The 14,913-nt window shown below is 44.0% G+C and overlaps 1 protein-coding gene across 4 annotated transcripts in view; it reads right to left on the reverse strand.

Annotated features, from left to right (window-relative positions):
* Positions 1-14,913, reverse strand: part of NEBL (nebulette) — a 258,527-nt gene that overhangs the window by 48,810 nt on the left and 194,804 nt on the right. For 2 of the 4 annotated variants that reach the window (XM_077268335.1, XM_077268336.1), the window contains 3 exons: positions 12,998-13,108; positions 5,881-5,982; positions 5,398-5,499 (listed from right to left, as the gene is read on the reverse strand). The exons of the other annotated variants lie outside the window; for them this stretch is intronic. In XM_077268335.1, the coding sequence (XP_077124450.1) occupies positions 5,398-5,499; positions 5,881-5,982; positions 12,998-13,108 (315 nt within the window). The remainder of the gene's footprint in view (positions 1-5,397; positions 5,500-5,880; positions 5,983-12,997; positions 13,109-14,913) is intronic. 4 annotated transcript variants of the gene reach the window in all.

Here is a 14,913-nt window from a genome sequence, read left to right on the forward strand (position 1 = left end):
GCGGTTGGCAAAAAGCTGAGTCTTCTCCTGGGACAACCTCAAATTGTCCACCACCTGCCCCCAGATCTGATGCAATCTCTCCACCACAGCATCCACTCCAGGACAATCCGAAGATTCCACCTGACCAGAGGAAAATCGAGGATGAAACCCCGAATTACAGAAAAACGGGGACACCAAAGTGGCAGAGCTGGCCCGATTATTGAGAGCGAACTCCGCCAATGGCAAAAAAGCAACCCAATCATCCTGGTCAGCAGACACAAAACACCTCAGATATGTCTCCAGGGTCTGATTAATCCGCTCGGTCTGGCCATTCGTCTGAGGATGGAAAGCGGACGAAAAAGATAAATCTATGCCCATCCTAGCACAGAATGCCCGCCAAAATCTAGACACGAATTGGGTCCCTCTGTCAGAAACGATATTCTCAGGAATACCATGCAAACGAACAACATTTTGAAAAAACAGAGGAACCAACTCGGAAGAAGAAGGTAACTTGGGCAGAGGAACCAAATGGACCATCTTAGAAAAACGGTCACACACCACCCAGATGACAGACATCTTCTGAGAAACAGGCAGATCTGAAATAAAATCCATCGAGATGTGCGTCCAAGGCCTCTTAGGAATAGGCAAGGGCAACAATAATCCACTAGCCCGAGAACAACAAGGCTTGGCCCGAGCACAAACGTCACAAGACTGCACAAAGCCTCGCACATCTCGTGACAGGGAAGGCCACCAGAAGGACCTTGCCACCAAATCCCTGGTACCAAAAATGCCAGGATGACCTGCCAACGCAGAAGAATGAACCTCAGAGATGACTCTACTGGTCCAATCATCAGGAACAAACAGTTTATCAGGTGGGCAACGATCAGGTCTATCCGCCTGAAACTCCTGCAAGGCCCGCCGCAGGTCTGGAGAAACGGCTGACAATACCACTCCATCCTTAAGGATACCTGTGGGCTCAGAGTTACCAGGCGAGTCAGGCTCAAAACTCCTAGAAAGGGCATCCGCCTTAACATTCTTAGAACCCGGTAGGTACGACACCACAAAATTAAACCGAGAGAAAAATAATGACCAGCGCGCCTGTCTAGGATTCAGGCGCCTGGCGGTCTCAAGATAAATCAAATTTTTGTGGTCAGTCAATACCACCACCTGATGTCTGGCCCCCTCAAGCCAATGGCGCCACTCCTCAAAAGCCCACTTCATGGCCAAAAGCTCCCGATTCCCAACATCATAATTCCGCTCAGCGGGCGAAAATTTACGGGAAAAGAAGGCACAAGGCCTCATCACGGAGCAGTCAGAACTTTTCTGCGACAACACTGCCCCAGCTCCGATCTCAGAAGCGTCGACCTCAACCTGAAAAGGTAGAGCAACATCAGGCTGACGCAACACAGGGGCAGAGGAAAAACGGCGCTTAAGCTCCCGAAAGGCCTCCACAGCATCAGGGGACCAATCAGCAACATCAGCACCCTTCTTAGTCAAATCGGTCAATGGTTTAGCAATATCCGAAAAACCAGCAATAAATCGACGATAAAAGTTAGCAAAGCCCAAAAATTTCTGAAGACTCTTAAGAGAAGAGGGCTGCGTCCAATCACAAATAGCTTGAACCTTGACAGGATCCATTTCAATGGAAGAGGGGGAAAAAATATATCCCAAAAAGGAAATCCTCTGTACCCCAAAAACACACTTAGAACCCTTCACACACAAAGAATTAGACCGCAAAACCTGAAAAACCCTCCTGACTTGCTGGACATGAGAGTCCCAGTCATCCGAAAAAATCAGAATATCATCCAGATACACAATCATAAATTTATCCAAATAATCGCGAAAAATATCATGCATAAAGGACTGGAAAACTGACGGAGCATTAGAAAGACCAAAAGGCATCACTAAATACTCAAAGTGGCCCTCGGGCGTATTAAATGCGGTTTTCCACTCATCCCCCTGCCTGATTCGCACCAAATTATACGCCCCACGAAGGTCAATCTTAGAGAACCACTTGGCCCCCTTTATGCGAGCAAACAAATCAGTCAGCAACGGCAATGGGTATTGATATTTAACAGTGATTTTATTCAAAAGCCGATAATCAATACATGGTCTCAAAGAGCCGTCTTTTTTTGACACAAAGAAAAAACCGGCTCCTAAGGGAGATGACGATGGACGAATATGTCCCTTTTCCAAGGACTCCTTTATATATTCTCGCATAGCAGCATGTTCAGGCACAGACAGATTAAATAAACGACCCTTTGGGTATTTACTACCCGGGATTAAATCTATGGCACAATCGCACTCTCGGTGCGGAGGTAACGAACCAAGCTTGGATTCTTCAAAGACGTCACGATAGTCAGACAGGAACTCAGGAATTTCAGAGGGAATGGATGATGAAATGGAAACCACAGGTACATCCCCATGAGCCCCCTTACATCCCCAGCTCAACACAGACATAGCTCTCCAGTCGAGGACTGGGTTGTGAGATTGCAGCCAAGGCAATCCTAGTACCAAATCATCATGTAGATTATACAGCACCAGAAAGCGAATAATCTCCTGGTGATCCGGATTAATACGCATAGTTACTTGTGTCCAGTATTGTGGTTTATTATTAGCCAATGGGGTGGAGTCAATCCCCTTCAGAGGAATAGGAGTCTCCAAAGGCTCTAAATCATACCCACAGCGTTTGGCAAAGGACCAATCCATAAGACTCAAAGCGGCGCCAGAGTCGACATAGGCGTCCGTGGTAATAGATGACAAAGAGCAAATCAGGGTCACAGATAGAATAAATTTAGACGGTAAGGTGCAAATGGAAACAGATTTACCAAGCTTTTTAGTGCGCTTAGAGCATGCTGATATAACATGAGTAGAATCACCACAATAGAAACACAACCCATTTTTCCGTCTAAAATTCTGCCGCTCGCTTCGGGACAGAATTCTATCACACTGCATACTCTCTGGCGACTTCTCAGTGGACACCGCCAGATGGTGCACTGGTTTGCGCTCCCGCAAACGCCTATCGATCTGAATAGCCATTGTCATGGACTCATTCAGACCCGCAGGCACAGGGAACCCCACCATAACATCCTTAATGGCATCAGAGAGACCCTCTCTGAAAGTCGCCGCCAGGGCGCACTCATTCCACTGAGTAAGCACAGACCATTTACGGAATCTTTGGCAGTAAATTTCCGCTTCATCTTGCCCCTGAGATAGGGACATCAAAGTTTTTTCTGCCTGAAGCTCCAAATGAGGTTCGTCATAAAGCAACCCCAAGGCCAGAAAAAACGCATCCACATTGAGCAACGCAGGATCCCCTGGTGTCAATGAAAAAGCCCAGTCTTGAGGGTCGCCCCGGAGCAAGGAAATCACAATCCTGACCTGCTGTGCAGGGTCTCCGGCAGAGCGAGATTTCAGGGACAAAAATAATTTGCAATTATTTCGAAAATTCTGAAACCCGGATCTATTCCCCGAGAAAAATTCCGGCAAAGGAATTCTCGGCTCAGATACAGGTGCATGACAAACAAAATCTTGCAAATTTTGTACCTTCGTGGCGAGATTATTCAAACCTGCAGTTACACTCTGAAGATCCATTACAAACAGGTGGACACAGAGCCATTCAAGGGTTAAGAGGAGGTAAGAAGCAGCTAGACAGCAATTAAGGGCTAGGCAGCAAAACTCTGAGGGGGAAAAAAAAAAAAAAAAAATTTCCCTTCAACACTTCTTTTTCTCCTGCTTCAGCCCAAACAATTAACACTTTGAAGGCCGGTCAAACTGTCATGATCTCAATGGCAAGAGAACATAGCATAAGCATATATAGGAACTAGCTCTTGGAAGATGGGAACTGAGCTGACCATGAACTAAACCTAACGCACAACTAGCAGTGGCCGGGTAGCATGCCTACGTTGATTCTAGATGCCCAGCACCAGCCGGAGGACTAAATAAAACTAGCAGAGGAAAATATTAGTCCTAGCTCACCTCTAGAGAAATACCCCGAAAGGAGACAGAGGCCCCCCACATGTATTGGCGGTGAGTTGAGATGAAATAACAAACGTAGTATGAAAATAGGTTTAGCAAATTTGAGGTCCACTTACTACATAGCAGAAGACAGAAAGGACACTTTCATGGTCAGCTGAAAAGCCTATCAAAAACACCATCCAGAAATTACTTTAAAACTCTGGCATTAACTCATAACACCAGAGTGGCAATTCCTGTTCACAAGAGCTTTCCAGACACAGTAACGAAACTTCAGCTGTGAACTGGAACAAAAATGCAAAAACAAACATGGACAAGAGTCCAACTTATCTAGTAGTTGTCTAGGAGCAGGAACAAGCACAGAGAGGCTTCTGATAACATTGTTGACCGGCAAGCAACTAACAGAGCAGCAAGGTTATATAGCGACTCCCACATCTTGATGGGAACAGGTGAACAGAGAAGATGAAGACACCAGTTCAATTCCACCAGTAGCCACCGGGGGAGCCCAGAATCCAAATTCACAACAGGCTGGTCTGTGTATTTCTACAGGAAGTGAGGACTGGTCTTTGTCTCTCTACAGGAAGTGAGGGCTGGTCTTTGTCTCTCTACAGGAAGTGAGGGCAGGTCTTTGTCTCTCTACAGGAAGTGAGGGCTGGTCTTTATCTCTCAACAGGAAGTGAGGGCTGGTCTGTGTATTTCTACAGGAAGTGAGGACTGGTCTTTGTCTCTCTACAGGAAGTGAGGGCTGGTCTGTGTATTTCTACAGGAAGTGAGGACTGGTCTTTGTCTCTCTACAGGAAGTGAGGGCTGGTCTTTGTCTCTCTACAGGAAGTGAGGGCAGGTCTTTGTCTCTCTACAGGAAGTGAGGGCTGGTCTATATCTCTCTACAGGAAGTGAGGGCAGGTCTTTGTCTTTCTACAGGAAGTGAGGGCAGGTCTTTGTCTCTCTACAGGAAGTGAGGGCTGGTCTTTATCTCTCTACAGGAAGTGAGGGCAGGTCTTTGTCTCTCTACAGGAAGTGAGGGCTGGTCTTTATCTCTCTACAGGAAGTGAGGACAGGTCTTTGTCTCTCTACAGGAAGTGAGGGCTGGTCTTTGTCTCTATGCTTCGGCTCTCCTGTCTGTCAATTTGCATACAAGAATAGCATAGAGACAAAATTTCACTTTGGGGCATGCAATCCATTGGAAAGGCAAGAATAATGCATGCTGGGAAGCAAGAAAAAGAAGTTCCAGCACCAATTGTGCTGTCTGAATATTTATAAAAGCAAATTACCCATATCAAAACAATTGACGTTAGAGAGCATGTTGTGAGAAACATCCAACGTTATGCTTTTCTCCAGATTGTGTGTGAAATGAAGGAAATGCATTAACAAACTTTTTGGAACATGGAATCACAATTCACATTAATTCAGTTGGATTGTGTGGAACGCCTGGATGAGATTTACCTGACTGGTGATTTTTGATACTTCTTTTGCATGTTCAAAGTCTGGTCTTCCTAAGACCATAGGTTCTTTACTCAGCTCACCTTTGGCTTTCCTATAATCCACCTGTATCAAATAGAGAACAAGTATTGATAATCTCATTAGATAATACTAAATATTCAGGAAGAAACTATCCCATTACAGGCAGGGTTACATAATACAACAAATGCTTTGTAATTTCTCATCATGCAGAATTGGACAATAAACTGTGCCATACTGTTTCATTCTTGGTAGGCCGTGTGGCTTCAACCAAATTCACATAGTTCAGCTAAGTGTGAATATGTTTTGGGGAGAAGGAAAGAAGCTCCTTCCAGACACCCCGCAGACAAGTGACCAGGCATGTTAAAATTCAACATGCACAATCCATTTCTCCTACGACATCTTCCAAATTAACTTTGAATATTTCATACACATTAAATACCTAAAAGAATATATGGAAGTTATTACATTGCTTATGATCTTTGATATCTCTGTAGCCTTCTGTACGTCTGGTCTGTCCAGAACTTCAGTATATTTGTGGATGTCCTGTGCACCTTTCTTATAACTCACCTGCAAGAAATAAAAATACCATCATCTATGAATCCAAGTATCAGTCAGCAACACAAGATGTAGAGGAACCTGATGAGTTTTTTATTTCTACAACTTATCGGAAATGTATTTTTAATTAACTTACTTATATATAGCGCCATCATATTCCACAGCACTTTACAGACATTATCATCACTGTCCCCATTGGGGCTCACAATCTAGATTCCCTATCTTAATCTTTGGAGTGTGGAAGGAAACTGGAGAACCTGGAGAAAACCCACACAAAGATGGGGAGAACATACATACTCCTTGCAGACGTTGTCCTTGGTGGGATTTGAACCCTGTGCTGCCCATGTTATTTGAGCATCACTTTGGGCAAAATTGAAGCCTACACATGAGACCAACGTTGGCCAGACATGTCCATTTCGCTGGGAATCATTCAACCATCTAATGTGTTTGAGGGACTCCCGACTCTCCTCGGATGGATGGTGTCGGCGCAGAGAAGGATGGGCAATTTGGAATTAATCACTTGTTTATTTTGTATCTGTAGTAGATAAATTAAAGTATAATTAGTGACGATAGCAGTTGAGTTTTACATATGGATTAATCGGTATTTCCATACCATCATATTGTAAAAGCTAAAAACTTCATAAAGAAGGCACATGGACCCATTCCAGTGCTTTTCAAAAATTGTATAATAGAAGTACTATAAACAATTGTAACAGTTGTAGCAATCCACTGAACACATACTGTATATGTTGAACACGTACGAGCTGTAGATCCCCAGGACAATCAAAGGTGTGTCCACGTGCCAACCCCTCGGCACCAGGTCTCCATAATGCTCTCTGTGCCCGCAGCTTCTGTGTTTTCTTCCACAGATCGTTACTTATTGGATTGTTCGGGGGATCTACAGCTAGCATGTAATCAAGAGGTGTCAGTACCTGTTCCATGGACTGCTACTATTGTTACAATTCTTTATACTATTTCTACTACTTTATTTGGTGCAAAGAAAGAATAATAGCAATGTTTGGAAAACATGCATGTGAATGGGTCCTTGTGCCTCCTCCGTGCAGATTTTTGCTTCTGTAGGAGATGAGACATTTCTTGCAGAAGATTGGATGAATACATTGTCGTTCTGACAAACTGAGGTTCTTATGTTTATGGAGAAGTCGGGAAAACCTAAAGTGTGTAATGACTGTGAAGCAGGATCGGAGGGGGTAATGCACCTCACAAGGACTCTTTTTTGTATCCTTTGACATCCTAGCAATCCTGAAAAAAAAATCCAATTGTGTTTTTATGAGCAGCATTAATTTAGGACATCCATAAAATCCATTAATTTCTAAGGTTAAAGGTTTTTGGATGGAGCTGCTCATGTTGGGATACAAAAATATAAAATAAAAATAATACTGGAATTTTGCATTCTCATAAAGAAAAAAAAAAAACGATACACTATTGCATGCATAGATCATGACTATTGGGCTATAACATTATGTATGAACACATGACCACTGCAGCCAATCACTGCCCTTAGGAATGATGTGACATGACATGGTAGGATTACAGCTGAAGCCAGTGATTGTCTGCAGTGGTTATGTGACGGTACAGCACATCATCTCTCCAGAAATAGAGACTTGAGCTGAAGCGGAGGGGGATATGTTTTTTCTATTTTGTTTTTTTTAGTTTATAAACGTTTCTGCACATCAGTCATTTCTTAAACTCTCGGGCAGCTTCTTTAAGCCCACCTAATGTCTGCCTCCGCAACGGACGATTGCCATTGTACTGTAAATACTGCTCTTGCAGAAATATCTTTTCCTTTTATTCTTGTATTAATTGCATTCTCATTTGCTCGGTAAATCTCACCTTGATGTAACCTCTAATTAGATATATAAATATCGCAAACATTTCACCTTCCTCTTTCTGGCGGAGAGACATAGCTGTAAAAATAGCCCATTGCAATTTCTTTAATTCATGCTGATCCCTTCACAGTCAGTGCTAACACCTCCTCACATCTGACTCCATGAGCGGATGTGCAGGATCATACACGTATAATGAATTCCCTGCTAGAACTCATTCACATCTTTACCACATGTTCAGTACAGCACAATAAACAACCAACATTGTACAACCAACCGGGCCCCTAGAGCCTCAGGAGCCCAAAGGGACCCCTGTCAGTGGTAGCAGAGATCCATAAACGACAAGTTCAGGGTCCTGTCCCAGAAGCTCCAAGTTACCACTAGATATAGTGGAAAAGTCTGTGAACACCCAAACCTTCACTTACCATATACACCAGGAATATTCACCCAGTGAAAAACACATATCACGCAGTATACACTTCATATAACATGGAAGCTGATGGGTGGTGCACTGCAAAAATAATATTAGAGGCTGAACAAATTTATAATTATAACTATTTTCAACTTTGCAGCACCTATGGAGGTCACGTTTGTGTGTAAGTTGGCACTCTCGCTGTATTTTTGTCAGTATCTGAAGCTAAAATCAGGTGTGGCTCCAAAATATTAATTAGGCATATTATATGGATATAAAGAATCTTCATTAAATTCAGTTAGTTCATTCAATCCCATTGGTCCTTGATGTATAACATCCAGCCCCTCACCCCAGTGTATAACATCCAGCCCCTCACCCCAGTGTATAACATGCAGCCCCTCACCCCAGTGTATAACATGCAGCCTCTCGTCCCAGTGTATAACAACCAGCCCCTCACCACCAGTGTATAACATCCAGTCTCTCGCCCCCAGTGTATAACAACCAGCCCCTCACCCCAGTGTATAACATCCAGACCCTCCCCCTACTGTATAACATCCAGCCCCTCACCCCAGTGTATAACATCCAGCCCCTCCCCCTACTGCATAACATCCAGCCCCTCCCCCAGTGTATAACATCCAGCCCCTCCCCCAGTGTATAACATCCAGCCCCTCACCCCAGTGTATAACATCCAGCCCCACCCCCCACTGTATAACATCCAGCCCCTCACCCTCAGTGTATAACATCCAGCCCCTCACCCTCAGTGTATAATATCCAGCCCCTCACCAGCCCTTCCCTCCAGTGTATAACATCCAGCCCCTCACCCCAGTGTATAATATCTGGCCCCTCGCCCCCAGTGTATAACAACTAGCCCCTCACCCCCAGTGTGCAACATCCAGCCCTTGGCCCCAAGTATATAACCTCTGGCCCCTCGCCCCTGTGTATACATCTGTCCCCTCGCTCCTGGTACATAACATCCAGTCCCTCGCCCCCAGTGTATAACTTCCAGCCCCTTAACCCCATTGCATAACATCAAGCCCCTTGCCCCCAGTGTATAACATCCTGTGCCTCACCCACAATGTATAACATCTGGCCCCAACCCCTGATGTATAACATCCAGTGCCTCACCCCCAGTGTATAACATTCAGCCCCTCATCCCAGTGTATAACATGCAGCCCCCCACCCCAGTGTTTAACATCTGTCCCCTCACCCCAGTGTATAACATTCAGCCCCTCAACCCCCAATGTATAACACTTGGCCCCTCACTCCCTGTGTATAACATCCTACCCCTCACCCCTGATATGTAACATCTGGCCCCTTGACCATGGTGTATAAAATCTGACCCCTCCTTCCCGGTGTATAACCTCCAACCCCTCGCCCCCAATGTATAACACCCAGCACCTCACCCACAGTGTATAACATCTGGCTCCTCACTCTCTGTGTATAACATCTGACTCCTCGACCCTGGTATGTAACATCAGGCCCCTTGCCCCCAGTATATAAAATATGGCCCTTCAACCCCAGTATATAACCTCTGACCCCTCGCCCCCGATGTATAACATCCAGCCCTTTGCCCCCAGGGTAAAATATCCGACCCCTCACCCCCTGTGTATAACATCCGACCCCTCACACCTGGTATGTAACATCCGACCCCTTGCCCTCGGTGTATAAAATCCGGTCCCTCATACCCAGCATATAACCTCCGGCCCCTTGCCCCCGATGTATAACATCCAGCCCTTTGCCCCCAGTGTATAATATCCGACCCCTCGCTCCTGGTATGTAACATTCGGCCCTTTGCCACTGGTGTATAAAATCTGGTCCCTCATCCCCAGTTTATAACCTCCGACCCCTTGCCACCCGATGTATAACATCTCGCCTCTCACCCCCAGTATATAACCCCCAACCCATCTCCCCCCAATGTATAATATTCGGCCCCTTGCTCCCAATGTATAACCTCTGACTCCTCACCCCCGATATATAACATACAGCCCCTCACACCTGGTTTATAACATCTGGCTCTTTGCCCCGGTGTATAACCTCTGGCCCCCCCACCATGCGATTGTCCTTTAATAATATGTGACAGACCGGCTGGTAATACAGAGCTCACTGACACCAGCGTAATCCTGTAATAGGAGCCACTGGAGTAAAAAGTCAGGTCATGACATTTTGTCCCTCTTAAATAGTCCCCCATCACCTATGAGTGATATTATTGAGAAGTGGAAGGAACCGTAGTAACTCAGCCATGAAGTGGAAAACCCTTAACGTTACAGAGTAGGGTTACCATGTGCTGAGGAGTAGACGGCAGAAAAGTCACCAATGCTCTACTGACTCCATAAGAGCAGAGTCCAGACCTCTTCTGCCGAGCGTTGGATGGAATGGTGTAAAGTTGCTACCACTGGACTTTGGAGGAGTGGCAACGTGTTCTGTGCAGTGACAACTCATTGACTGCATTGTGCCAGCTGTAAAGTTTGGTGGAAGAGGAATAATGCTATGGGCTTATTTTTAACTCTTCGGTATAGGAAACATGTTGAACAATTGTAATGTTTCACGTTTGTGGTAATAATTTGAGGAAGGTGTTTTGTGTTCCCCATGACTGTGCCCAGTGCACAAGTACCATAAAGACATGGTTGAGATAGTTTGGCGTAGAAGAACATGACCAGTCACAGAGCCCTGAACTCAACCCCATCCTACACCTTTGGGGTGAACTAGAACGGGGATTTAGAGCCCGACCTCTCCCTAACATCAATATTTGAGTTCACAAATGCTGTTCTGCATTAAAGGGCAAAAATTTCCACACACACTTCCAAAATCTTGTAGAAAGTCTTTCCTGAAGAATTAGAGCTGTTACAGTTGCAAAGGGGAAAAACAACGCTATAATAATGCCTATTGATTTAGAATGAGATGTCATAAAATGTGTCTCAGTCCTGACTCCCAGTTTGCTCAGCAGATCTACTGCTGAGGGTTTTACTATACATTGGGAGGCTTCCAGGTGACTTGGAGAGATGGGTGGGTCCAGTCACCTACATACCCACTCAAAGGGGTGTGTCGGAACACCTAAGATGGTTGTGTGTTTGAGGACCTGCGGGCGGTGATGTCATGATCACCTGAATAGCCATGTGATAGGTACCTGGGAGTGGTTATGTCTATGTAATGGAGGTGTGTTTGGCACATGGGAGCGAGTGCTGGCTAGTCTGAGCTAGAGCAAGGAGGCCTGTGAGATGCCTCCAGAGTGCACGGTCTGATAACCGTGAGTGATACTGACCGGTGTCAGTGAGAGATGTCTGTGGGATACCTCTGAGGATAAGAGGCATCCGGGAACCTGTGTGGCCGACACCAACCGGTAACGGACAGGGATCCATGTTATAGGGTCAGAGAGAGAAAGACTGTGTTTACTCTATGTTTAAGGGATACCTCTGAGGATAAGAGGCATCCGGGAACCTGTGTGATGGACGCCAACAGGTAACGGACTGTAATCCGTGTTATGCTGACCGGGGTCAGTGAGGGACTGTGGTTCCACTATAGAGCCAAATGTGTACGGACAGTGTTCAGGCTGTTTCATACTACCAAGTTCCTGTGGTTGCGGTTTATGCTGGTGTGTAAATAAACCAAATAGACTGTTTTTGTAAGAAAATCGTGCCTGTGTGTGTTTATCCCGTTACCAAGGGTAACGCTATGTTACAATATATATGTATATATATATATATATATATATATATATATATATATTCATATTCATATTTGCCAATTCAGGGTGTAATGCATGACCAGCTGTAAAAAGCTGACAGAAGGTCTGTGAATATATGCTACATCTAAAATATAGAGTATTTCCAGTGATCGTTTGCTCTTCATTTTCTATCAAGTATGGCTGATGTAGTAATTCCCTTCTTTTCTAATCTTTCACATCGTTATTATAGAGTCTGGTTGATTAGTCACCTAACTTGTCTCCATCTTCTCCAGCTAATATGCAGGTGCATTCAGTTATCGGTTTTCATTAAGATACAAGAGGAAATCTCTACATTTTACTTATAACTTATGGTGAATGTCTTATTTTTAGCCAAACTGAGAGCATGATTCAAGAGGATTTACCAACCATTAAAATAGTTGCTCAGGATTAGAAAAACTGTTCATTCTTTTAAAAAAAAAAAGAGCTATACCTGTCCCTGTTCCCGTTTAGTTTATTCCTCTCTGTCCCTGTCCTCCTCCCTATTGTTAGTTAGTGCTCTTGTATGATAGAGGTTTTCTGTTATCCCTGTTTTGTCTTTTGTGTCTTGTTTGCATTGTTTACATGGTGTCTTTGTTTACATGGTGTCTTTAGGTTCTATGCGGTATTGCAGCTCAGCCCCATTCACTTCTATGGAGCTGAGCTGTAATAACAGATGCAACCTGTGGTCAGATGTGGCACTGTTATGAGATGAATTAGATGATTGCAACCTTGTTTCTTAACCTGCAATTAATATTTATGGCATATATTTTAGATAGGTCACCACTGCCTGATTGACTGGAATCCAAACACCACGGCTCCCATAGATGTCAAGAATGAAGCACTAATCGTGAGCAATGCTGTTGCATTCAAGTCGATAGGACTACACCACATTTTTTATATATATATATATATATATATATATATATATATATACACATACACACATCACTACATCAGTAGCGGCACAGTTCCATTGATGGCATATACACATATCTATTGATATTGATGGCATATGTACATATCTAATTCATGGTAAAGCCCCCGGTGGACAATGCTGCATATTTTACTTACATTACTCTGGTGTTTGTTGACTTCCATCGCATGTTTGATATCTGGAGGTTCCAACATATGAGCATAAGTAGATTTTCCCTTTTCTAAATCATGTTTGTGCTTGTAAACGACCTGCAAAAAATAATTGCGTTATCCAATGGATCTATTCATATAGTGAAGGCCAAGCTCTAATTAAAAATATGCAATTTAGCTCTCCTTTGGATGGGAGGAAATTGTCTCTCTAGTGCCACACAAGTCGATGAATGACCCTTTAGAGAGGACTTTTCACTTGCTCAAAAAAGAAGTTCAATACCTGGAAAAAAATCCTTGCGTTTTCCTGATTCTGACTCTCTTTTCTGTTTTGCTCTGTGTCCCTCCGTTACAGAGATATTCACATTTGTTGCTTTTAGAGTGCAGTATGTGAAATCTCTGCTTTGTAGCCCAACTGGACATTTCCTCACAATCTGGGTGCATTCGTTATCACCTCTCCCTCCTAGATGCTGCTAGTCACAGCAGAGCAGCACCTGAGAATGATAGTCTATTAGATCAACTGCTGAGCTGTGATTGACAACATCCGGGATGGAGAGGTGAAAACACACACACACACACACACATACACACACACACACACACACACACATACACACCCTGAATAAACACTCTAACGAAACGCCCAGTTGGATAGCAATGCGGAGATTTTAAAGAAAAGGTATGCACGTGTGTAGTGTGTGTCTGTATGTGTGTTCACTTGTGTGCATGTGTATACTTGTGTGTATTGTGAATAAATATGTATATTGTGTGTAATGTGTGTGTAATATATGCTACTGTGTAATCTATGTGTAGAGTAATATGTGCATGTATGCAATGTATGTAATGGTTATATGTGAGCGTTTACAATCTAATTAGCACTAAATTAGATTTTAGAAAAATGCAGAATCAAGCATGAACTTATAGACCATATTCAAGAACGGCGATTTGCAATATGGATTCAGCTATTCTAACATGTGATCATATTCAGTACCATACACGTCGATAAGGTTTTCAAAACTCTATTCACACTTAGAAATAAAAAATTGTAGAACAATGTGAGCATTCTGCTGATTTTACGAGCCGCACCTTGCTTACAATGTTGGGGAAACTGTTCAGACACTGCAGATCTCACCTTTATAATGTATAGTGCAAAATCAGGAATCTATTGAAGGAAACACTGCAGCTAACATACTTTTTATTATAAGGGGTCGGGGGCCCTGTCTGCAGTTTGTTCTGGGACCCATGGGACTGCGGTTATGCAACTGCCTTTATTTGCATTGTTAGAAATGTTAAAGCTGGCCGTACACATTAGATTTACGGAAACTGATATCGATGGGTTCGGCCAACACTGTAATGTGTATGGGGGCACCAGTCAAATGATGGTCGAGAGAGACGTTGATCGCGCAAGTCCGATTTTGGACTGCCGTTTGCATTGTTCTCCCTGAGATAAGTCGCTGGCTCACGTCAGTTGGCGGCTTTCGCATAGAAAACTCGGACGAAGGAGTGCTCCCGTGTATGGGAGAATCAGCTGAGATGGCTGTGGGTCAAAAGATCATTTGGCTGACAGCCATCTAATGTGTATGGACAGCTTACGTTCCACTACCAATCACAACCCATGAACAATGGTAGCATTAATACTGGCACCTCCCGAAATGAGCATGAAAACATGGTCCCTCTGTAAGATCTTGTGCCCTGGAAGATTTTTCTCCTAGCAGATCGGGACTTTGATCAACCTACTGATTGTTTTCTATGGCTTTTGTTAAAAAAAAATTCTGCTTTCATGGAACAAACCTATCACCAAAGTATTGATGAACAAACATTCTTGGATAAGGTGTTATCTGAGCATGCCCGGGTGCTAACCGGGTGACTTTGGTGTGCTCAAATAATATGTTTGAGTCCCCGTGGCT

The sequence above is a fragment of the Ranitomeya variabilis genome, chromosome 6 (genome assembly GCF_051348905.1).
Source record: "Ranitomeya variabilis isolate aRanVar5 chromosome 6, aRanVar5.hap1, whole genome shotgun sequence".
Lineage (NCBI taxonomy): Eukaryota > Metazoa > Chordata > Amphibia > Anura > Dendrobatidae > Ranitomeya > Ranitomeya variabilis.